The sequence below is a fragment of the Hypomesus nipponensis genome, chromosome 9 (genome assembly GCF_054491055.1).
Source record: "Hypomesus nipponensis isolate SF chromosome 9, ASM5449105v1, whole genome shotgun sequence".
Lineage (NCBI taxonomy): Eukaryota > Metazoa > Chordata > Actinopteri > Osmeriformes > Osmeridae > Hypomesus > Hypomesus nipponensis.
Genome location: NC_140369.1, coordinates 24,860,161 through 24,882,675, shown reverse-complemented (window position 1 = coordinate 24,882,675; position 22,515 = coordinate 24,860,161). Strand labels below are relative to the sequence as shown.

General features: G+C 44.0%; 2 protein-coding genes and 2 long non-coding RNA genes across 7 annotated transcripts; 2 read left to right on the top strand and 2 right to left on the bottom strand.

The window, feature by feature from the left end:
- Nucleotides 1-1,394: 1,394 nt before the first annotated feature.
- Nucleotides 1,395-3,655, bottom strand: LOC146273946 (uncharacterized). The gene is made up of 3 exons (XR_014766544.1): nt 3,316-3,655; nt 2,718-2,896; nt 1,395-1,890 (listed from the first exon to the last, which is right to left on the bottom strand). It is a non-coding gene; the product is annotated as an uncharacterized LOC146273946 (long non-coding RNA).
- Nucleotides 3,656-4,550: 895 nt separating this feature from the next.
- LOC146273945 (uncharacterized) lies at nt 4,551-5,765 on the top strand. The gene is made up of 3 exons (XR_014766549.1): nt 4,551-5,040; nt 5,274-5,372; nt 5,554-5,765. It is a non-coding gene; the product is annotated as an uncharacterized LOC146273945 (long non-coding RNA).
- Nucleotides 5,766-9,226: 3,461 nt separating this feature from the next.
- On the top strand, nt 9,227-17,523 carry LOC146273944 (serine/threonine-protein kinase 38-like). Of its 2 annotated transcripts, XM_084704467.1 has the most exons (14): nt 9,227-9,368; nt 10,779-10,920; nt 12,678-12,729; nt 12,987-13,109; nt 13,211-13,294; nt 13,691-13,814; nt 14,037-14,191; nt 14,507-14,609; nt 14,703-14,764; nt 15,031-15,148; nt 15,261-15,384; nt 15,611-15,706; nt 16,140-16,234; nt 16,483-17,523. In XM_084704467.1, the coding sequence occupies exons 2-14, from the start codon at nt 10,790-10,792 to the stop codon at nt 16,620-16,622; spliced, it is 1,407 nt and encodes a 468-aa protein (XP_084560593.1). In that variant the 5' UTR covers nt 9,227-9,368; nt 10,779-10,789; the 3' UTR covers nt 16,623-17,523. The 2 variants fall into 2 exon arrangements, with proteins under 2 accessions (XP_084560593.1, XP_084560592.1); XM_084704466.1 differs by having other exon boundaries at nt 14,507-14,764.
- A 182-nt stretch (nt 17,524-17,705) lies between these two features.
- Nucleotides 17,706-22,449, bottom strand: LOC146273943 (BTB/POZ domain-containing protein KCTD20-like). 3 transcript variants are annotated; one of them, XM_084704487.1, is made up of 8 exons: nt 22,165-22,399; nt 21,499-22,037; nt 21,078-21,337; nt 20,405-20,501; nt 20,098-20,218; nt 19,409-19,606; nt 19,040-19,150; nt 17,706-18,406 (listed from the first exon to the last, which is right to left on the bottom strand). In XM_084704487.1, exons 3-8 carry the CDS (start codon nt 21,299-21,301, stop codon nt 18,111-18,113), a joined length of 1,047 nt encoding a protein of 348 aa, XP_084560613.1. In that variant the 5' UTR covers nt 21,302-21,337; nt 21,499-22,037; nt 22,165-22,399; the 3' UTR covers nt 17,706-18,110. The 3 variants fall into 3 exon arrangements, with proteins under 3 accessions (XP_084560613.1, XP_084560612.1, XP_084560611.1); XM_084704486.1 differs by lacking the exon at nt 21,499-22,037 and having other exon boundaries at nt 22,165-22,449; XM_084704485.1 differs by lacking the exon at nt 21,499-22,037 and having other exon boundaries at nt 22,257-22,447.
- Between the last annotated feature and the right edge of the window lie 66 nt (nt 22,450-22,515).

Genomic DNA, 22,515 nt, shown 5'->3' with positions numbered 1-22,515 from the left:
TTTGTAAGGATCCCCAAAGCCCAGAGTCCTCCTCTCCAGACCAACATGACCCAGAGCGTTCCTGGACTCTGACCACCACAGTACTGTCACAACTATGCACCTCTGATCCTTGATGTCTCTATAAGTACTTGGAGTCAGTTGACTGAGCGGTGAGGGAGTCGGGCTAGTAATCAGAAGGTTGCCAGCTCGATTCCCTGCCGTGCCAAATGACCAAATGAAATGTTGTGTCCTTGGGCAAGGCACTTCACCCTACTTGCCTCGGGGGGGATGTCCCAGTAATTACTGTAAGTCGCTCTGATGACTAAATGTAAATGTACTATGTGTCACTTTGGATACAAATGTCTGCCACATTCACAACATGTTAATATGTGAACTGAGAGAGTTCCAGAGTCCACATGAATGAAGTGACAGACGGATTGGTCAGGGGATGTTCTAGAATCCAGAGTGTCTGGAACCTCCACACCCTGACTGTTAAGCCGCTTGCACACTGCTCAGACAATCCCCAACTAGCCCCAACATTCTAAGTTGGCAGTAGTTGGTTGCAGTCTTTAGAATGTTCAGAAAACCAACTGCCAGTTCCACACTGCCCAGACTGTATCCAATTGTAAACAACAAGACACTTTTGTTGCCTATTTTTTAAGACAAGTTAACAGGTTGCCTTGTTTGACATGGACAAAGTAGAGGGATTAATCAATGTTGTTAAAGTAGTCATGGTCTACCTGACTTTCAAAGCTGTTGGGCGTGTACAGGAGAGACAGCGATCAAGATGAGCCAGGAGGAGATTGTGGAGTAAACCTCGGCTAATGCGACGTGAAAAACAGGGGGCATATCCTAATTTATGCAAAGAGCTCAACTCAGAAGATGCCCCAGCTTTTGCAAACTTTGCCCGTTTTGCGCCTCCAGCTTTTAAGCATCTACTAACCATGGTTACTCCACTCATTGCTAGAAAAAATACAAATTTCAGAGACTGCATTTCTCCTGGTGAACGCCTTATGGTTACTTTAAGATTCTTGGCAACAGGTGAGGGGCTACAAAGTGTCAATATAGGCTAATTTATTTGTACAAATTACAATACACTTTAAATAGGAAAAAATGAATGCCTAACATGGCTTTGTTTTACAAGGTGAAACCTTCCAGAGCCTTTCATACCAATTTCGTATTGGTTGCTCAACAATTCGTTTGTTTGTTCCTGAAACCTGTGTGGCCATCTATCAAGTTCTCTGTGAAAAATATCTCAAGGTAAGCATTAACAATTTTTCATATTATTATCTCATATACTAAGTCTGATAACTGCTTGTTCATTTGAAGCAGGTGTGTTGGAAGAGTGAAACAACTACAAAATGCAGAGCAGTTGGTCACCAGGACCATGGTTGAGAAACACTGGCTTACAGGCACTGTTCAGCAAAATATGTAATCAAAATAATGTAAATGATGCATAAACACACAAAGCCATGAAAATATACTTGACAGTGTCAGTTTAATAAACAGAAAAAGGTTATGAATAAATATATTAACTTGGCTTGGCACATTATAGATGAGCTGACCTATCTGAGCTTGTACATATCTAAAATAACGTGGGTCGGACTCTTGAATGGCTCTAAATTCATGCTCTAAATATTGACAGTATGCTGTTATGTTGTCAGAACGTTTGGCAACTGCACTCCCAGTAAGTGTGTGCAGAGTAGCATTAACCATCTCCAGCACTTGGATATCTTTATCTTGCGCTTGTGTGTCTGGGGACTTCCTCTTGCAGATAATCAATGGCGGTGTCTTGTCACATGGGGCTGGTTCCTCCTCTCCCCTGTTTGTCATATCATCACTGTTGGCAGAATCGTTAGAACGGTTGTCCTCTTCATTCTCATTTTCTGTTTCTGTTTTAGATGAAGTGTCCTGTTAAAAAAAATATTAATGTTAATATACTTTTTCCATTTAGTGCCCAAACACAACATCTGAATGGCTGGAGGTTGCTGATGGGTTCCAGAAAAAGTGGCAATTCGACCCCCACCAAATAGTGGCTCAGTTTTTTATAATTACAAGCAATTTAACTCGATAGTACTCATGGCCCTGGTCGACAGCAACTATAAATGTATATATGTGGACATTGGATGCAATGTCAGAGTGTCAGACGGAGGAGTGTTCAGGGGATGCACACTTCAAGAGTCCCTGGAGCGGCAAACAGCCAACATCCCCCTACCTGCTCCTCTGCTTGAAACAGAAAAGGAGTTACCATACTACATGGTAGCAGACGAAGCATTCCCCCTGAAACCATACATCATGAAGCCATACGCTAGGAGAGGTCTTTCTAAAGAACAGAGAGTCTTCAATTACAGACTGTCAAGAGCACGTAGAGTGGTAGAAAATGCCTTTGGCATACTGTCCAACAGGTGGCGTGTATTACTGTCACCCATCAACCAACGACCAGATGTGGTGGAAAATATGGTCCTTGCCTGCTGTGCCATGCACAACTTCCTCAGAGAGGAATACAGTGCAGTATATGATGGACCAGAAACAAACTCTTCTTTGCAGCAGGCTGTTCTGTCTGGGTCTACCAATCCTACTCAACAGGCTAAGATCACTAGAGAAGTCCTAACTGAGTATTTTAACTCAGATAATGGTGCTGTTGCATGGCAGTGGGACAGTATCTAGATATGTCCAGATGATCTTAGCCTGTTGAGTAGGTTTGGTAGATATTGCATATGTAAAATAAATAAACTCACGTTTTGATGGATGTTTGATTTCGACTGCCTTTTTTTCATGTGGATCTCAAGAAACTTCAGTTTCTGCAAGATCCAGGACTGGCGTGCTGTGACAAAGCCATCACTGCCTGATGGCTTTGCCTTAAGGTATCGACTGTATTGAGTCCTCATGGTCTCCATCTTTGCTTTTGCCATGGTCTCTGTAAAACAAGCAGGAGATCCAGCCACCATTAGTAAACTAAATGTTTATAGTTGTAGATAATATGACAGAAGATCATGTCTTTTTTCTTTACTTTCTATCAGTAGTTAGTAGCTAGTATATCAAATATAGCCAGGTACATAGCTACATTTTGACCATTAAATATTCAACTGAATTTCCAAGTAGCGTGGGTGTGAATGTTACAAATAACCATCTGGGATCGGATACAGTTTAGACTAGGCCGAGCTACATCTCAGAGCGCCCCCCCTCCTCCCTCCCGTGACTAAAATAAACTTAATGACATATTAATTGAGACATTCGTAACGCTAATTAAATCGTAAACTGTTTTTACAATACAATGTTGTTAGCCCTAGCTAGCTAAGATAACAGCTGTTACTTTAGATGACTTTAGCTACTCACCAGAGGTCCCCAGTTTCTCCGCGATGTATTTCACAGCGTTGATCTTGCTGTCGCGGTTGGAAAATGCCTGTGAGCTAATATTATATTATACAGTTGGGGTTTTTCTTCCCACAACTCAATCAAGCGTTCTTCTCGTTCCTGTGTCCAAAACCCAGCCATTTTAAATATAAAATATTTGACCAAACGAACAGTACTAGTATCAGTAATAGACAGTTGGCTCTACAGTTTTTGACATCAAAGAAAATTGTGCACGCTGACGTTGCGCACGCGAATATGGGCTAGTTGTCAAGGGAATATACTCTCAGAATGTTGCAGTTAGTTGGAAAACAGCGCACACTGGTCAGACTTTCCACGACTCCACCAGACCCGACTGGACATGTCAAACTCGAAAAACTCCATCCGACCAACACCAACTAACACCGATTAACACCGACTGACGGCGCACACTGATCCGACAGTTGGCGTTGGTTGGAGTTGGTCGGCGTTTGTTGGGGCAGTGTGCAAGCGGCTTTACACTTAGAGACTTGACTTATTCATAATTGACCTTATTAATTTGTTAATGTTAAAATCAAAATGTTAATGTCTGTAAAATTGCAAGCTGAGCTAGCCAACGAACACCAGCAAGTTGCCAGGGGCCTCATTTATCAACCGTTCGTACGCACGAAAATGTGCGTAAACCCTGCGTACGAATGAATCCACGCAAAAGTTGCGATTTATCATGCCAAGACATTTCTTGGAAGTGTGCGTAAATCTAAGAATGGTCAATACTATGCGTAGCTGAGTACGAACAATTCCAAGTGGTGAAACAAGGCAATTGCATCGTGAACACGGGAACTATATGTGCATTTAAGATTGAAATCAATAATGAAAGCATTTTGCAAGGATTTTCATAAAATATATTTTGGTATAATGAAATATTGTAATGATATAGCCTAATTGAACACCACAAGGGAAGTTGTTAATATTGGCGAATTGATGTAATGTAGTGTAATGTTACAATATACTTGTGGACCACTATAAAAGACAGTCAATTAACACGGAATATCTAAGAGAAGATGGCAGATCTAGCTGTGTTGGAAGATTTAGCACACGCCGCATTTCGCCGAGAGCGCATTTTCAGAGACAGATACGACTTCTTTGCAGAAAGTAATGAGTGGCTCATTAGTAGATATCGTTTCCCTAAACCCATTTTAGTGGAATTATGCGAGGATCTAAGACCAACTCTGCAAAGACCAACAAGGAGAACGGATGCCATTCCAGTGCACATTCAGGTGCTATCCACCTTGGGTATCTTGGCGACGGGCACTTTTCAGCGTGAGCTTGCTGATCGGTCTGGCATCTCACAACCCTCCATCAGCCTAACGATGCCTGCTGTTTTAAATGCAATAATCAGTAGATCCCGTCAGTACATACTTTTCCCATATACAGTAGCACAACAGGTAGAAGTCAAACAAGGCTTCTTTGCCGTCGACGGCTTCCCAAACACAATTGGAGCTGTGGACTGCACCCACGTTGCAATTAAAGCACCATCCCTGAACGAGTTCAATTACGTGAACAGAAAAGGCTTCCACTCAATTAATGTGCAAATCATCTCGGATGCGCAGAAGAACTTGTTGAATGTGGTGGCGAGATGGCCGGGGGGAACGCATGACTCCTTCATTTTGCAGAACAGCAACGTTGGCCTTCGCTTAGAGGAGGGAGCTGTTCAGGATGGATGGCTTATTGGTATGTATTGCCCAGGAAACAAGTAGGCTACTTGCCATTAGTGTATTAATGCTGCTCACAGTCGCACAAGGTCGATCGTGGAGCGCACAATAGGAACTCTGAAAGGCCGGTGGCTCTGTTTGTCATCTGCTGGGGGTGCTTTGCAGTATAGACCGGAAAAGGCTTGCAACATAGTCATGGCCTGTTGTGTCCTACATAACATGGCCATCAAGCATGGCATTCCACTTGTTCAGGAAGACCAACCTGACGAAGCGATGCCAGACGCACCACCTTTCCAACCTCCAAATGCCTTGGCAGTTCAAAGGAGGGTGGAGATTATTCAACGTTTTCGAGTAAGTACCTCCCCAAGAAAAGAAAAGCCCACATGCCTTTAGCTCATTTATTTAACATTTGACTGCCACGGTTAACCAGTTGTTGTAGTGATTTGTTAATGTCATTGAGTGCAGTGCAGATGCCAGTTAATTTATCATTTATATCTTTGATGGAGTTGATGATTTCATCTTGTTTTTGTAGGACTGAGTCTGTCAGGACCCTTGGTTCACGGCTTGATGTGGCGCGGGAGCGTGGTGCCTCACTGTGGGTCGCAGCGGGGGGAAGACTTGCCTCTCCCAGGATGACACCGGAACTGTCTCCACTAACTGCAATTTATGGAATTATTTAATTACTGCATCAGGGCAGATTATAATTTCCTGTCAAATAAAGTGATGATCACAATATTGACAACACTGTTGTAAATCAAATTATTCTACTTACCTTCAATCTGACCATGAGTAGACACCGGTGAATTGGACACGGTAGGACCTGCAACTAGGTCACTGTCTCCACCTGACACAATTCCAGACAGTGATGTTTCTCCAATAATTGCTGCAATTCTTAATTGCATGGGAGAAACGCTGGTCTCAACTTGTCCACCTCCAGTTGCAGCAATGTCTCGCCTGTGTGCGGCTACGGCCTTTTTTGCACTTGATTTTAAATCAAACCACTTTTTTTTTATATCGCCAATGAGCGCCTCTGAGAAGATGATGCGTTAACAGCAATCACTACCTTTTCCCAAATCATATTCTTTTTTTTGTTGGTCACAACACTGCTAAGTGTTGCAAATAAAACTTTGTGGTTGCACTCAACCTCCGACACTAACACCTCAATTTCATTTTGCGAAAAATTCTTTTTCTTTCCTTTCTTTTCTTGCACCATTTTCATTACCAATTTCTAGTTGAACTTGTTAGCTCCCTTTTTATTGGTGGTGATTCAACCAATTTAGATAATATGGGGCGTTTCGTATGCAAATGCTTGTGTTCGTGCACGAGTTTATAGACTAAGAACAGGTGAGATTTATCAAGGATAATCTCCTAGAAGTGTGCGTACGGCGCTCGTACTAATGTTTGATAAATCGCACCTTCAACTGTTCGTGGGAATATTCCAAACCTCCACGTAAGAACAATTTCTACGCACGCTTGATAAATGAGGCCCCAGGAGCTTAAAATACTGTATCAATGTTGAACAAAACGTCCCAACAAGCCATTATAAACGTATTTTATTTGAATCTTGGTAGAATTTTGTGAGTGGGCGACCTATTCCTGAGTATCCCAACCCTGTGCTTGCTGTTCAAGTGCCTGGCCAGACAAGGCTACTTGAGACCTGTATGCTTTGCTTTGGCTTCGATTTTTGTTGTTTCCCCTTTGTTGCTAACTTTAATATTTTGAATATATCCTTCCACTGCTTATTGCAGTCCCTTCTGCCTGGATCTGGAAGATATCGCAGAGGTATTACTCCAAAAATCCTCACTCACACTGACAGCTGTAGCGCTTATCCCCGTACTCGCCGTGGCTTTTGGGTTGACAGTTGAATTGTCAGACATACAATAACTAAGGGGGCGTGGCCTGGGGAACGGTCAATTAGTGTTGTAGTTGGTCCTGTTTGCACTTTCCCAGGGGTGTCTATAAAAATATTCATGGGGTGGCAGGAGATTTTGAGGGGTGGCACCCCCATGGCATATGATTTAATCGCAGTCATATTAATCAATGTTTATTTGGAATCAATGTTTATTTGGAATGTCCCCAAATTAAGACGTTTTAACTCAAAAACATTAGGCTACATTATTATGGCACATTATTAAAGCCTTAAATCAAAGATATTGAGGAAACACAAATCAGCATGTATGTTTTCATTGATTTATTAGTTATTGGTTAATCAATAATAAACAAAACCAAACCAAGGTTGGACAACTTGGTCAGCTAGTAGTAGAAGAATGTGCAAAAAGTTTGAAGTTTGTATGGTCGATTTTGACAAAGATATTGAAGAAACACTGAAAATTGTGTGCATTCAAATGTCTGTTGGGATTTTCGGCATTCAGACTGTCTACTCTTTTACCCCGGTCCCTAAATATGACACGGAGCCTGACCGGAGGTACTCACATGAATGTCTGTTGAATCTCGAATATAAAACAGATTTCACCTTGGTCTCAGCGCATTGGGGAGGGTGGTTGGAGTTGTCTTGTACTGCATTCACTTGCAGTGGGATATTAGCAGGTCCAAACGTAATTCGCAAGAGCAGAAGTCCGACAAAAACCCACAGAATTTCAAATAGCCTAGAATGCATTGGTCGGAGGCAAACATTTAATAAACTTGTCCACTTATACTACGTCTCTATTCTTTCGAAATAATTAACCTTTAAACAGAGCCCATTGCCACCAGTGTAGGTAGTAGGTCTGTGATAGCAATCAAATGAAGTTTGTCAACCCTGAAACTGATACAGTAATGTTCACGTTAGTGAAAAGTCTACAGAACTAGGTCTCCATGGCAACCACACCTTTACCATACTTGTCTGTAACGTAACTAATGTAAATTAGCTGGACGGATCTTTGATAGCTTTAAATTAGATTTAAAGCATTACAAAAATACGTTTGAGTGATAATTTTTGTATAAAATAAATATTGAAATCATTAAACAGTGACAGTGATGGCAAGTGAAATCATTAACTCCGCTACACAGCATATTGCATTATTAGAAAGACAAGACAAGTATATTGTATCACCACAAGGGGGCTGCATTGTGAACTACTTATTGGGGCCTCCTGTTTGTGTGTCTGTGTTCACACCACTACTACACTTACAACCACACACACTTAGTTAATGGTTAATGAAACACAATCCCCCTCCCCTCGTTCTCTCACCCCCTCTATCTCTCTCCCTCGCTCTCTTTTTCCCAAACAGTGTTGTAGTTTAACCAGCAGGAGACAATTGATGTATGAACTGAATTTGGTGATAGTACAATGTGTGGTAGTGAAATTATTAAATACTGGTACAAATGAATGTATCATTAGGCCTATTATTAATCAATAATCCTCAAAAGTATTAAAAAAACTGAGTACTGTAGTACAGCCAGCAGGAAACCATGTGTGTACGTTTGGTGACACTACGATGTGTAAGAGTAAAGTTATTGGATATGTTTGTAGTATTGCTGTTCGGTTTTGCACTTTGCAGACGGTTAGCTAACCCTTAACCCTGTGTTTGGTGCACCTCAGTCAACTCACCATGGCCGAGAGTTGAGACTGAGAGCAAAGAGGGCAATATTGAAATATTCATCCAAACAACGAATGAATTTCGTCTATGAATTTTGCAGAGACTGGTTCTCAAGATGATCGTGGGAAACTAACTGCCCAAAAATCCCATTCTAAACCTACACAGACAGATAGACGGACGGACGGACAGACAAAAGATTTCTGGCATTATTAGAGAGTTATAGGGATCAAGTGGTAGGCCAGTTATCGAGGAGGAGAATAGTAGAGACATGTTTTAGGACATGTTCGTCAGGACCCTAACTCTAATCATTAGGCTACATAAAGCTGACAACACCTTTACATATAGCGTGTCTGTCTATGATTATTCAACGGTTGACCAGATTCTGCTCTTCAGAGTAATAATTTGAAGTGCCAAATGGTAAACCATCACAAACTCATTACAACATATGTTGAGTAATATAACATAGGCTATGTAATATTACTGTTGTTTGCGTTGGATGGATCACAGCCTTCTCCATAAAGTTGCTACTGAACACAGTCACGGGGCGAATACTAGGCTACTGCGTCATGGCAAAAAAGTGTTTTAATGTTCCCATCACCATTAGGCCTACCTCTAAGTTTAAAAAGATCCGTAGCCAGCCGGAGAACTTCGGGGTAATTTGGAATCTTCGGCGGGGAGGGGCACTTCACTTCCCGTATTTTTCGAATGGATACCAGACCTCACCAGACCAGAGGGAGAAATGACACAGACTTGACGGGCAGTTTTTGCCTTAAATGAAGAGAGGGAGCTCTGATTAAATTACCAGCTGGTAAGAAACGAAACTTGTTGGAGAACATAGGCTAATAAAGATGCATTCATCCTCTATAAGAATCATAGGTTTATCGGAATTGTGGGGTAGAATGAATAGCCTTCAACGTTGACGCCTGGCAGATGTTTACTTTTTATTCTGAACAAAGTAAACTATTCACAGACTCGTCGTAAAATCGTTTCGGCGAGATATCTTTAAGGTTAAGTTTCATGAACAACTTTCCCTCGTCTAGATTTGTGTTTGTTTTAGAGAGAATTAGAGTCATTCTTACTCTTAAAAGTTCGAATACCTCCGTGAGAATAACAAAGACTGTTCCCTGCTAGGCTATTTTCAAGTGGTCCCTGGAATTGTTGGACGAAGTATCCCGTCAAAAGCATAGCCTACTCTCTTTGAACGAAAGTAGGATCTAATCTCGCGTGTAAACATTTAGTACACGTGTATGAAACGAATCGTTACCTATAGGCTATATGTACTTCCTGTTTGGTATATTTGATGGATTTGTAATATAATGTTTACTCTGTAGCCCATTCAAATATGACTCAACAACTCCACTGGTCGACAATTACCTTTACTTGTTGATTCTCCTGTGCTTTTCTGCGTTTCCTAGACATTGTCTAGTCTTTTTTTGAAAACACACTTTTTAAAAGAAGGAATGGGTTAACTTTGGGGTGAACAGTCAGCCAGAGTGTGAGCTCAGTTAAACAACTGTTTCTTTTATATATTTTTGCCTTTATCACACACTACAGATACACTCTGAATGATCCTACTGTGGCACTGGTTCTCTTCATTTCACAGACTTCAGCTCATTCCCTCCAGCCTCTGATGTGTTCTAAACTTAGGCATAATTGAAGGGACACGAGCTAACATTACTCACCACAAATCATGAGTTCAGTTCTCCGGGAGAAAGTCCCAGAAAATGTGGGTGCATTCTGTCTATCTCTGTGTTACCACTAAAGAATAGTGGGAACATCTGTGACTCAGGCTCGGGTCTTTTCATTGCTTTGTTTGCAGCAGAAAGCTACAACATTCTTCACAGTCTGCTGTTGTATGTCTGTATCACACACGCGGCGTCTTTCGCCAAGGTAATTCCTTAGCTACTTGGAAGAATTTCCACAATCGGTGGAATCGTCAGTTGTTTTCATCTTGTTTCATCAAGTATTCACAAACAACAGAGGGATTTTGCTAGCAGTTATAGCCATACGTAGCTCACATAGCTTGCCCAGGTTATATACTACAGGTAAAAGCCATGCATGGTCTTCTCAGAGATAACACACACAGACTGTAGACTTAAACACTCACAATTGAGTGCTACAAGACTCCCAAAATAGATGAGGAAGGTGTGTGAAGGGGGGGAGGGGGGGGTACAAAGATGGGAAAGAGGTTTTATTGGGTGTGCCTGTGTGTGTTTAGGTCAGGTAACCATGGCGACGAGGGGCCATTCCTCCTGCTCCTCGATGAGTAACCACACCAAGGAGAGGGTGACCATGGCTAAGGTGACCCTGGAGAACTTCTACAGCAACCTGATCGCCCAGCACCAAGAGAGGGAGATGAGGTGGGCATTCATGCATACCCCCCCCTCACCCACCTCACACTCACACACACATACTGTTCATACCCCCCCCTCAAACACACACGCACTCACACACACATACTGTTCATACCCCCCCTCAAACACACACGCACTCACACACACATACTGTTCATACCCCCCCCTCAAACACACACGCACTCACACACACATACTGTTCATACCCCCCGTCAAACACACACACACTCACACACACATACTGGTCAGTGCTGTGTAATCTGTGGACTTTAGTTCATGTGGTTAACTCCTTCCAGGCTGGAGTGAGGCCTGCTGATGTTTTGTTTTCATATGACAAGAGAAGCTGGTGCATGAGGTCCATGAAGGAAGTCAGTGCCTTGATAGGAAACAGCCATTCCATGCTTCAACTGACTCCATAAAAGGAAGTCTACACAAATAACTGTGTTTATGCTCTCTATGCTTATGTAGAAAGGACAATTATGCACATGTTAAGAGATGTATGTGATAGCCAGAACCACACAAGGCTTAAAGAATGTATGTCTCATTAAAACAAATATTATATTATGGTTGTGACCACCAAAAATCCCGAACTAAGTTGGATTCAAATGTTATTTAAGTTTGAGTTAACTTTGAAAAGTATTAATTGAGAGCTGTTGTGTCAATAACCTTACTTACTACAAGAACAGGACAGTCGAACCCAGAGCTCTCATCATTGGATGATCTTTAAGTAAACTAAAAACAACTTCAAACATGCCCACCACTCCATCCACACGCTACCAAAAGCACTACATCACTGTTCCCCTGATCTGTGAACAGTAGTTCCTGATCTGTTTCCCTGATCTGTCTTTGTATTCGGGGGGAGGTGAGCAAGTCTTCCTGTTTGTGGCGAGTTTACTCATATTTGGCGGGAGTGTTTTAATTTGGGGGATGTACTCGTATTGTTTGTTTGTTTATTTTGTTTATTTTTAGAGGGACTGTGCACATTAATCAACGTTTTAAGTAAAAGTGCCGGTTTTAGCCAGCTGGCTCATTTTCAACCGCAGTCCCTGGGCAAGTTAAAAAACATGAAAAACAGTTACAATACAAACAGTCATTGAACAATGAACACATGCAGGGCAACGTAGGACAAGCAAGATATAACATACAGATAGAGTAACATAGAACAGAAGTCAGTCAGACATAGTGGGGATCAGATGGCTGAGCGGTTAGGGAATCAGGCTTTTATTCAGAAGGTTTGCCGGTTCGATTCCCGGCCGTGCGAAATGACGTTGTGTCCTTGGGCAAGGCACTTCACCCTACTTGCCTACATGTCCCTGTACTTACTGTAAGTCGCTCTGGATAAGAGTGTCTACTAATTATAAATGTAGTGGGTGTGTTTTGCACTTCAGGGCCACCGTACCCAACAGTTCACAGTGCATGTCAGATTGAAAAGCAAGACAAGCAAGTCTTCAGGAATTCTCTTCAGAACTCCAAGCTACTTGGAGAGGATTTGCATTGAGGCCTAGATCTAAGGGAGGGTTAGAACAACAAATGGCCATGAACTGGATCTAACCCCGAACCAGGGAGTTCACCTCCAAGCCAACAGCACGCTAAAGCAGGGGGGTAGCGGGCTCCAGGGACTGGGAGGCTGGTCAAGACTGAGACCTTGATGGCAGTGGGGATCCACCCAAAGTAAAGGGCTCTCTGGACCTTCCAGAGGGGCTGTAGATAACTGACTGAATGACTGTATTCTTTAGCCTTGACCTTTGACCCCTTGTTGCCAGGCAGCAGAAGCTGGAAAGGGTGATGGATGAAGAAGGACTGCCAGATGAAGAGGTATGTTTATGGGTCACACACATACCCACACGCACGTTCACACATGTACACATACACACACACACACGTACACACTGGGTCTCTGCTCAGGCTCACATGTACACACATGTTCACAAAGGTACACACACACACACACACTCTCCCCCACACACACACACGCTCTCACACACACACTCCCAAGTACACACACACACTCACACGTACACACTGGCTCTCTGCTCAGGCACACACACACATACCCCCCGACTATGTTGCAGAAGCGTATGAGGAGGTCTCAGCACGCTCGTAAAGAAACAGAGTTCCTCCGACTGAAGAGAACCAGGCTGGGCCTGGACGACTTTGAGTCCCTCAAGGTGATTGGTCGAGGAGCATTCGGAGAGGTAAGATGGATGCACCTGCTACACTGCCATTGGTCATGACCTGGCGAGGCCCAGCTGCACATAGTTTAGCTAAAGTTGACCCCCTGCCCTTGGACCTGCAGGTGCGTCTCGTCCAGAAGAAAGACACCGGTCACGTTTACGCCATGAAGATCCTGCGCAAGGCTGACATGCTGGAGAAAGAGCAGGTGTGACGCTTTCTCTCATGTCTTCCTTCATTCCTCTAGCGTTGCTCACACATTGTACATTCCAGCCAGGCCTTTCACATAAGGACCAGTTTCACCATGATGAAACAAAACATGTTTCTCTGCGTTTGCAGTCCAATACATCCTGTCTCTATCTGGCAACTCCTCAAGGGATATTTCAGAATTGTCTTTCTTAAACTACACCCCCTATCCCATGATCCTCTCAAGTAAACAATGTAGTTACAACTAATACTAATACCGAAAACAAATAATCTTCCATTTCCATGTTAACTAATCTAGCACAATCAGCTTGACTTTTTGACAGCACTTTACTCTGAGATCCCCCACAGAGAGTATTTCTGACTCTGATACAGTGTGTGTTGTTGTTTGTGTGTCCAGGTGGGCCACATCAAGGCCGAGAGAGACATCCTGGTTCAGGCAGACACCCTGTGGGTGGTGAAGATGTTTTACAGCTTCCAAGACAAGCTCAACCTGTATTTACTCATGGAGTTCCTCCCTGGAGGTGTGTGTGTGTGTGTTTGTGTGCGTGCGTGTGAGGGAGTATATGTATTTATGTATATGTGTGTGTGTGTGTGTGTGTGCTTGTGTGTGTGTGTGTGTGTGTGTGTGTGTGCGCTTGTCTGTCTGTGTGTGTATGTGTGCGCTTGTCTTTGTGTCTGTGTGTGTGTGTACACATGTCTGTGTGTGTGTGTGTGGTGTTGATGCTGTGTGGCGCCCCCTGCAGGTGACATGATGACGTTGCTGATGAAGAAGGACACCTTGACCGAAGAGGAGACTCAGTTCTACATAGCAGAGACTGTCCTGGCCATCGATTCCATCCACCAGATGGGCTTCATCCACAGGGACGTCAAACCGGACAACGTTCTGCTGGACTCCAAGGTCTGCACACACACACACACACGCACACTGTCACTGTTATTTCTCCACACAAATGTCAGATGCCAAAATCTCACAAATGATCACAAACAGCGAATGAGTGAAGACCTGATAGTGTTGAGGGACACGGGATACTTGTCACACTTGGAACGTCCTGAGTTTATCATGTCAATTTTTCTCTCTTCTCTACTTTTTATTTTTAACAATGACTGTATTCACTTCATTATCCAGTTTGATTTGGTGCCCGTTTTATAACCTGTTTCTAAAGAAAAACGTTTCAAAAATTGACGTCCAACCGTCTCTGTGTGGGCGTGTTAGGGCCACGTGAAGCTGTCAGACTTTGGCTTGTGCACAGGACTGAAGAAGGCCCACCGAACAGAATTCTACAGGAACCTTAACCACAACCTGTCCAACGACCTCAGTGAGTTCATCATGATGCAACCGTACATGTTGATGAAACACACAAACCCTCGCGTGGCTGTGTGTCATAACAGCGCCTGTGCTTCCTGTTCAGACTCTCACAACATGAACTCCAAGAGGAAAGCAGAGACCTGGAAGAGGAACAGGCGGCAGCTGGTGGGTCCTGGATGTCTGGTTATTGTAGTCCTTGGTCAATATTTACATTAGGAACTTGATGATGGCCTGTAGATTAAGAATTATAATTCTTGATTCAGCGTTAGATTCTTTTTTAAATTTACATTTTTGATGACAAACGTCTGATATCCAGATGTCCCTGGACTGAACAAATCTTAATATTATTTTCACAAAAAGTACATGTGCAACGTCGTATTCTACTCCAACATTTGGACGACATTCACAACCGCTCTGGCCTCTCTCCTCAGGCTTTCTCCACAGTGGGAACACCAGACTACATTGCACCTGAAGTCTTCATGCAGACAGGATACAACAAGCTCTGTGACTGGTGGAGCCTGGGGGTCATCATGTATGAGATGCTGATTGGTGCGTATTTTGTACCATAGGTTGCTTGAGGCATTAGTTTCTTTTTTTTCCATACAAATTCACGAATTGCCAATATAAGCTAGAAGCTGTGTTTACAATGTTCTCTCCTCAGGCTATCCTCCATTTTGTTCGGAGACACCCCAGGAGACGTATAAGAAAGTGATGAACTGGAAGGAGACTCTGGTCTTTCCACCCGAGGTGCCCATTTCAGAGAGAGCTAAAGACCTCATCCTCAGGTCTGAATATACAGTATTATAACTAAACACAGTGTCAGAAAGTCTCATTTAGTTACATGTTCTAGAGTGAATGATGTTCAATGCATATGTGGTGAGTTACTCTTAATGGCATTTAATGAACATAACTTCCCATATGTAGTTTCCATGTAGAAGGTTTGTGGTTCAGATTTCTCCTGTATCAACCTCAGCAGATGTCCAACAAGAGACTGTGTGTTTCTCCTGCCAGGTTCTGCTGTGAGGGTGACCATCGGATAGGAGCGTCAGGAGTGGAGGAGATCAAGAGGAACCACTTCTTCGAGGGAGTGGATTATGACCACATCAGGTAAGACCTACAGTCAAAGGTCATGACCCGGTCTCAGAAAACATTTTGTGAGAGAATGTTCTTGCACACTAGCAAGTGTAACAGGAACAGGTGTAGTCGCGCTTCTCGTCAGTATTGCGTCCTTCAGATCTTCCCCTTACTGGGTTTCAAACTCAGAATAAAATCAAATATTTGTTTTATAAAAAATTGCAGAAAACACGTGAATCAATTTTTTATCGAATCGTCACCCCAAGAATCGATTCGAATCATGAGGTACCAAAAGATTCCCACCCCTAATATTTATACTGAGGAGTGAGTTTAACCAATTCGAATTGGTTACGCAAGGGACACATAAATATGAGGGTTATTACTATTTTTCGCTTGCCCTATAGAAGATCTGTAAAAAAACAAAGGTATTGATGAAACATCCTTTTCTTTGTTGTTGTCCAAACAGGGAGAGACCTGCAGCGATCCCCATAGAGATTAAAAGCATAGACGACACGTCAAACTTCGACGAGTTTCCCGAGTCAGACATTCTCCAACCCTCCGGTGAGAAAACCAAGATGTGTCGAGAACCATCCAGAGGAACACTGCTGAACACTGCTGGCAGTCCAGCAGAAATAACTGTTTACATGCTTGTTGGCAGCATTCTAAAGCAAAACAAGTGTAATGACATTCAAGGCAGAGGAGATAATAACATTGTTTTACCACAGATTAACATGACATTTTCTGTATTGTTCTCACTGCATGAATCTAGTCCGACCTGAATCTGTTGGTCTGTCTTCTCTGTTCCCCAGTGCCAGCAGCAGCCAGCAGCCATGTGGAGGTAGACTACAACAACAAGGACTGGGTCTTCATCAACTACACCTACAAGCGCTTTGAGGGCCTCACGGCCAGAGGAGCCATTCCTTCCTACATGAAAGGAGGCAAGAGATGAGCTCCCAGACCCACAGCTCTGCACTAGTACAGACCCTAGTACACATTCTAATACAGACCCCAATACAGACCCCAGTACAGACCCTAGTACAGATCCTTGCACATACCCCAGTACAGTTCCATAGCTCTGCTCTAGTACAGATCCTAGTACAGACCCTGTCAGACAGACCCCTAGAACTGTGGGAGATGAAGCTCAGAAGGCCTTTCTCAAAAACTGGATGTGGAGTTCTGGGCTCTTGATTCTGTATCGATGGAGCTTCTGAAAAAAGGTGTATTTTTACAATGTTTTTAAAAGCTCTGTAGAGTCAGTTCCAACCTATTTTTATTCAAAAACTGTATACCACTGTGTATTGAAATCCTATAGATGTTAAATACATTTAAAGATTTGTTGTTCAATGCTAAGCATATGTCACCTATATTTCCATATGAAAACACTTCCTGCATTGGGATGTTATCTGAACCTAAAAAGTGGCCTTACTTCATCATAATATACCTAGCCAAGAATATTGCCTGTGTCTGACAGTGCAATTTTTTTCCAATTCAAGTTTTTTTTTTAAGCTCAATATCAGCTCAATATCTTTCTTGTTTGTCAACTTCATTACCTTTATTATGAACATAGGGTCTACCTTGGTGACAATCAATATGGAGCTTCTTGATTTTAGACTGTATTTATTATTCCATCTTTGTATTGCTATTACATCTATTGACAATCTGCAGCCAACTATCCAATAGTTCTGTGTGATAATTGACTGAATGACATCGGATTCCTTTGAACTGGAAACACCTGTGGATTTATTTTCATTGTTGTATTCATTTCAGTGCTTTCAAGGTTCAAGTTAAGAGTTTGGGAGAGGAGGGCTGTGTCTTCCTAGGCTGCGACCAAACAAAGCTTTCTGTCAGTTTTCTGCCTTTGTCCCTTGTTTGTTGAATGTTATGACCACAGGGAATCAAAAAGTCACAGACTGCCCCTTTAAGGCCTCCCTGTTTCTGTAGTGCCTTCTGTGTGCACATATTTTATATTCTATGCTTAGGTTAGAATGGTGTTCTTCTATAAGGTACAAATGTCACAAATAAGAATAGGCGGTACATTTGTTGTATTTATGCTGACACAATACGCTGTTCCTTTCAAATATGAATGTGTATAAATGTCAACAGGTAACTGGACATATTATATCTAAGTTGTCAGAATAACATTTTCAGTGCTGAAAATACTACTCTCATATGCATAATACAAAGCACAGACACATTTACTCAGCCATTCTGTATGAAAGCTCAGAGTTGTAAATGAACGGGAGGTCAAATAAACATCTGATAGCCTATTGTGTAGACCCCTCCCCTCCCTATCTCAAACACAAGGGGGCGCTGGTGGGTAGATCCAACGCTCAGTGGATTGAGACTATCATCTAAATTACAGTGTGAAAGCCTTTAGTTCCTTCTAGAGGTTTGATGCAACTCTCAATGTAACAATAAGAAGAAGAAAAATTCCCCCTCAGCTGTGGTCAGGGGGAGGGACCAGAGGTTGTGGGCGGGGCTCTGGGCTCAGGAGCCTATCCAGTTCATCCACCTGTGGGGTGGGTGGGGCTGGAGGTCGGGACAGCCCCTCCCCCACAGAGGCCATCAGGTTGGGGACACTCTTGCTGCGGACACACTGGAAGTCAACATGGCGGCTCTTGCCCTCCTCCTTCTCCCAGGAGAGCTGGATGAAGGGCCGCTGGACGTAGTTGTAGATCACCTCAGACTTCCCCCCCGGACGCCTCTTTACCTTCTCCTTACAGGTGGGGTACCCTGGTTACAGGACAGCATACATGTGGGGTACCTTAGTTACATGACACAGCATACAGCTGGGAAACCCCGGTTACAGGACACTGCATACAGGTGGGGTACACCTTTGATCCTTATCCTGAGGTTCTTTAAAGGAAGCAGAGGTTAGGCAGGGTAGGGGAGGTTGGGCAGGGTAGGGGAGGTTGGGCAGGGTAGGGGAGGGTAGGGGAGGTTGGGCAGGGTAGGGGAGGTTGGGCAGGGTAGGGGAGGTTGGGCAGGGTAGGGGAGGCTGGGCAGGGTAGGGGAGGCTGGGCAGGGTAGGGGAGGGTAGGGGAGGTTGGGCAGGGTAGGGGAGGTTGGGCAGGGTAGGGGAGGCTGGGCAGGGTAGGGGAGGTTGGGCAGGGTAGGGGAGGTTGGGCAGGGTAGGGGAGGGTAGGGGAGGTTGGGCAGGGTAGGGGAGGTTGGGCAGGGTAGGGGAGGCTGGGCAGGGTAGGGGAGGGTAGGGGAGGTTGGGCAGGGTAGGGGAGGTTGGGCAGGGTAGGGGAGGCTGGGCAGGGTAGGGGAGGCTGGGCAGGGTAGGGGAGGCTGGGCAGGGTAGGGGAGGTTAGGCAGGGTAGGGGAGGTTGGGGAGGTTGAGGTTTGGGTTTGGCTGCTCACCTTCTATCCCTATCCTGATGTTCTTCAGGCCCCGCTCCTTCAGCAAGGCTTTGGCCACGTCACGGTTCTCAATGTACTTGAAGAAGCGGTATAGCTTGGTGCTGTACACAACTGGAGCACAAGAAAAAGACCGAAACTTCATGATAGTGACACACCAGTCATTTTGTTCTTCCAGTACTTTGGATTTGACAAAGATTGAGGTGTAGACATTTTACTTTAATTCAACCTAATTCGTTCGTTTTTTTCCTAAAATATTTTTTAAGCGCATGCAGTAGAGCTATTGAGATCTAATGTTGGTTCTCGGCTTTGCATTTGCCATCGGGGGGTTGTTGGAGTGCAACAACAGGACACGTGTTCCCTCTCCCTCACTTTGAGAGCACTCCTCTCCCAGGGGAGGGGGGTGGTCGTGGTCCCAGTCCACCAGGTCGTCGTCCGTCAGGACCACCATGTGACACTCCCTCTCCCCTTCCTGTGCACTGGCCACCATCACCGGGACAACCAGCTCCTCCAGGAAGTCCTCGAACTGGCGTCGTGCCCCATCATTGGACAGCTCGTGCAGTAACGCACCTGGAAACCCACACGAGGACGCTCAGGGTTAGAACCAGCAGCTTCTAGAACAATGGTTCTCAACCCTGGTCCTCAGGGACCCACTCTGCCTTGCATGCTCTAGATGTTTCCCTCCTTCAACACACCTGATTTAAATGAATGTAATCTAGCTCAGCTGAAGCATGACCATTCATGTGATTAATGTGTGTTGAATAAGGAAACATCTAAAACATGCAGGACAGCAAGTCCATGAGGACCAGGGTTGAGAACCACTGTTCAAGCTCATCTATGGGTGGGTGAGAATGATTAACTTCCCTCTGAATGAAGTGTGCTGTATATTTAGCTGTTAAACCTGACAAAATGATACTCAATGCTCCTAAACATTAGTCCCTATTTTTTTGTTTTACTGATTCACAATGAATTGCAGTTCTTGGGAAGTTTGTATAACTGAACAAGAACTGTAACTTAGTGGAGGTGTTGAATGGGCCCTGACACAAAGGGAGGTGACTCACTGAGGTCTCTGCACCTCACGGTGCTGTAGTCAAAGTTGATGCAGAGGTAATCACACGCCTCTCTCAGCTCCGACACCGACACCCCATCTGGACAGTGCAGGATGCCCCCTCGGTAGTAGTCCTGATGTACATACAGAGGATGAACAGTAGAGGGAGGCAGAGACATATCGAGGAAAAGAAAGTGACTACAGACAAGCAATGTGTTGACTGATAAAATAATCGAAAACAAATCTACATTTCATCTTAGTAATTAAAATGAATCAAGATTTTTAGGTGCTACACATTTGGATGACGGAAAAGTCTTTACCAGGACAACTCTGAAGATGTTAGCCCCAATTCCCTCCACAATCTCGTACTCTCCTTTGGGACGTGTGAAGTTGTGATGCCAAGCGGGACCAAACATCCTGAAATTGATCAGTGAATGAATATACTAATGTAAGGGAATATCCATCTGAAAAATTGCTTAAAAAAAAAATCTTTGACTCATCTTCAAAGAGTTCAACTGTGTCAGTGAGAAATGGTTGTGCAGGTGATGGGGCTAAATGCTGTAGCATCTTATAACTTTTCATCCTGTTAGCCCAGAGCAACCCAAATGGACCAGGGCTAAGCTGGCTAAACTGAATTGTTTGACAATTCAATCAAAACTATTTGCTGATCTCTAGTTCACATGACAAATCTATAGTGCAGCAGGCGATAAACACCGGTTGAGCGAGAACAGTGGATTAAAATGTTACAAACATAGATCCGCAGAGTGGATGATTCACTTCATTGGGAGAAAACGCCCCTCTCCTGAGCAAATCAGGACAGCTACTAAACACAGCTGGAAGGGGAAAGCTGAGTGGTTTCAACATAGATGAAGACAGGCCTGGCATCTTCTGTTTTCATTATTCTTATTGATAACTTGGATATGCCAAAGTAGCTGTGAGCCTGTGCACCTCTACCTGGTGTCAGGTGATGTTTGACAGGAACCAGACTCTTACCTCCCCAGCATGGTGTCAGGGTACGCCGTAAAGAGGGCGGGGTCCACCACAAAGTGTGTTCCGTCCACCACTAGGGTGACCCTCCCAGAGGCAGGCTGAGAGGCAGGGCGAGGCAGGTCGGAGGGCTGAGGGGCAGGGCGAGGCAGGTCGGAGTGCTGAGGGGCAGGGCGAGGCAGGTCTGAGGGCTGAGAGGCAGGGGGAGGCAAGTCGCCCCTGCCCTCCATCCTGGAGCTTGGCTGAAGGACCACCCTCTCGGATCACTATGGGAACAAGATAAATCACTTTAAAGAAACCCTGTGAAAGTGGATATCTATTCCCCAGACATAGGCCTAAACAACAAAGAAAAAAAGCAACTGTGAGTCAATATAAGAACATGGAGCAATCCCACTCATTTGGAAACTGTCATTAACAATAAACTTACCTTTCAGATCAATGCAGACTACATGTATAACAAGGCAAGACAGTGGTTCTCTCTCCTCAAGAAACTGAGGAACTTAAATGGCACCAAACATACCCTGATCATGATCAAGCCATTCTAAGATACCGCCTGAACTGTCTGCCCAGTAGCTAGTCTGCTCATTTCCCTGAGTGAGCTTATTAGACTGGTCCCATCTGCCCCAGGGCACCATAAGCCCAGAGGAGGATTACCACAGGGAGTTCTTCATCTCACCATCTGCTCTCCCTGACCAGGCAGCCCCACAACTCTACTGCGTGACTAGCTACCACCGGGGGAAGCTATAGCTAGCTACTCTGGACTTTAGTTAAATTTGTTGACATGTCATGTTGTTTCTTATCTATTTTTGTAAGTTAATATTTTGTCTAAAACAAATAGATCGTGACTGTGTAGTGAAGTAATGACCAACTCAGTTTGTTTTGGGTGGGAGGTGAGGGAAGCTGTGATGGGGGTGGTGAGCTTCAGGAGAACCGTCTCACTCCAGAGGAGCTCCGCAGGCTCGTCTCCTGAACACAGCACAACCAAACCTTTTAACTGCATCTACGCTCTTATGAACACCTGCTGTAATCGTCCAGACCAGAATGCTGGACATGTAGATAATAGTACATTTGATGTAGAAAACTTGATGAATACCTGGATTAAGGTTTCAGGTGCCACGGAGTTGTCTTGTGTACTTAATTCATTGCACAACGTAAAATAATAACATCAATATCAAAATGATTTACCAGAGCCTCAGGATGATGGTGGCGTTTCGTTGGTAATGTGCCGTTGGGGGAGTCGCTGTGTCAGGAAAGTAAAAAACTGGCAATCTTGAAGCAACATTCGGTGCGTAGCCTAACCGGGATTAGCACCTATCACATACGGTAACACTGGATCAGTGAATGTCAATCCAATTAGGTTTGTGTAGAAATGGAGAGACTCGCGTCAGAGAAAACTATGAAACGTCTACACCAGTTACCTGGACAATACATCTTGGACATGCTA

Bases quoted from the DNA above. Each gene is read 5' to 3' on its own strand.
- LOC146273943 (XM_084704486.1), bottom strand. From the start codon at position 21,301: ATGGAGGGCAGGGGCGACTTGCCTCCCCCTGCCTCTCAGCCCTCAGAC. The intron at 19,607-20,097 runs GTGAGTCACCTC...GTGGGTTTCCAG, and splicing joins CGTGAGGTGCAGAGACCTCA to GTGCGTTACTGCACGAGCTG. The intron at 19,151-19,408 runs GTGAGGGAGAGG...CTTGTGCTCCAG, and splicing joins GGGAGAGGAGTGCTCTCAAA to TTGTGTACAGCACCAAGCTA.
- LOC146273944 (XM_084704466.1), top strand. From the start codon at position 10,790: ATGGCGACGAGGGGCCATTCCTCCTGCTCCTCGATGAGTAACCACACC. The intron at 13,110-13,210 runs GTAAGATGGATG...TTGGACCTGCAG, and splicing joins GTCGAGGAGCATTCGGAGAG to GTGCGTCTCGTCCAGAAGAA. The intron at 14,192-14,506 runs GTCTGCACACAC...TGGGCGTGTTAG, and splicing joins ACGTTCTGCTGGACTCCAAG to GGCCACGTGAAGCTGTCAGA.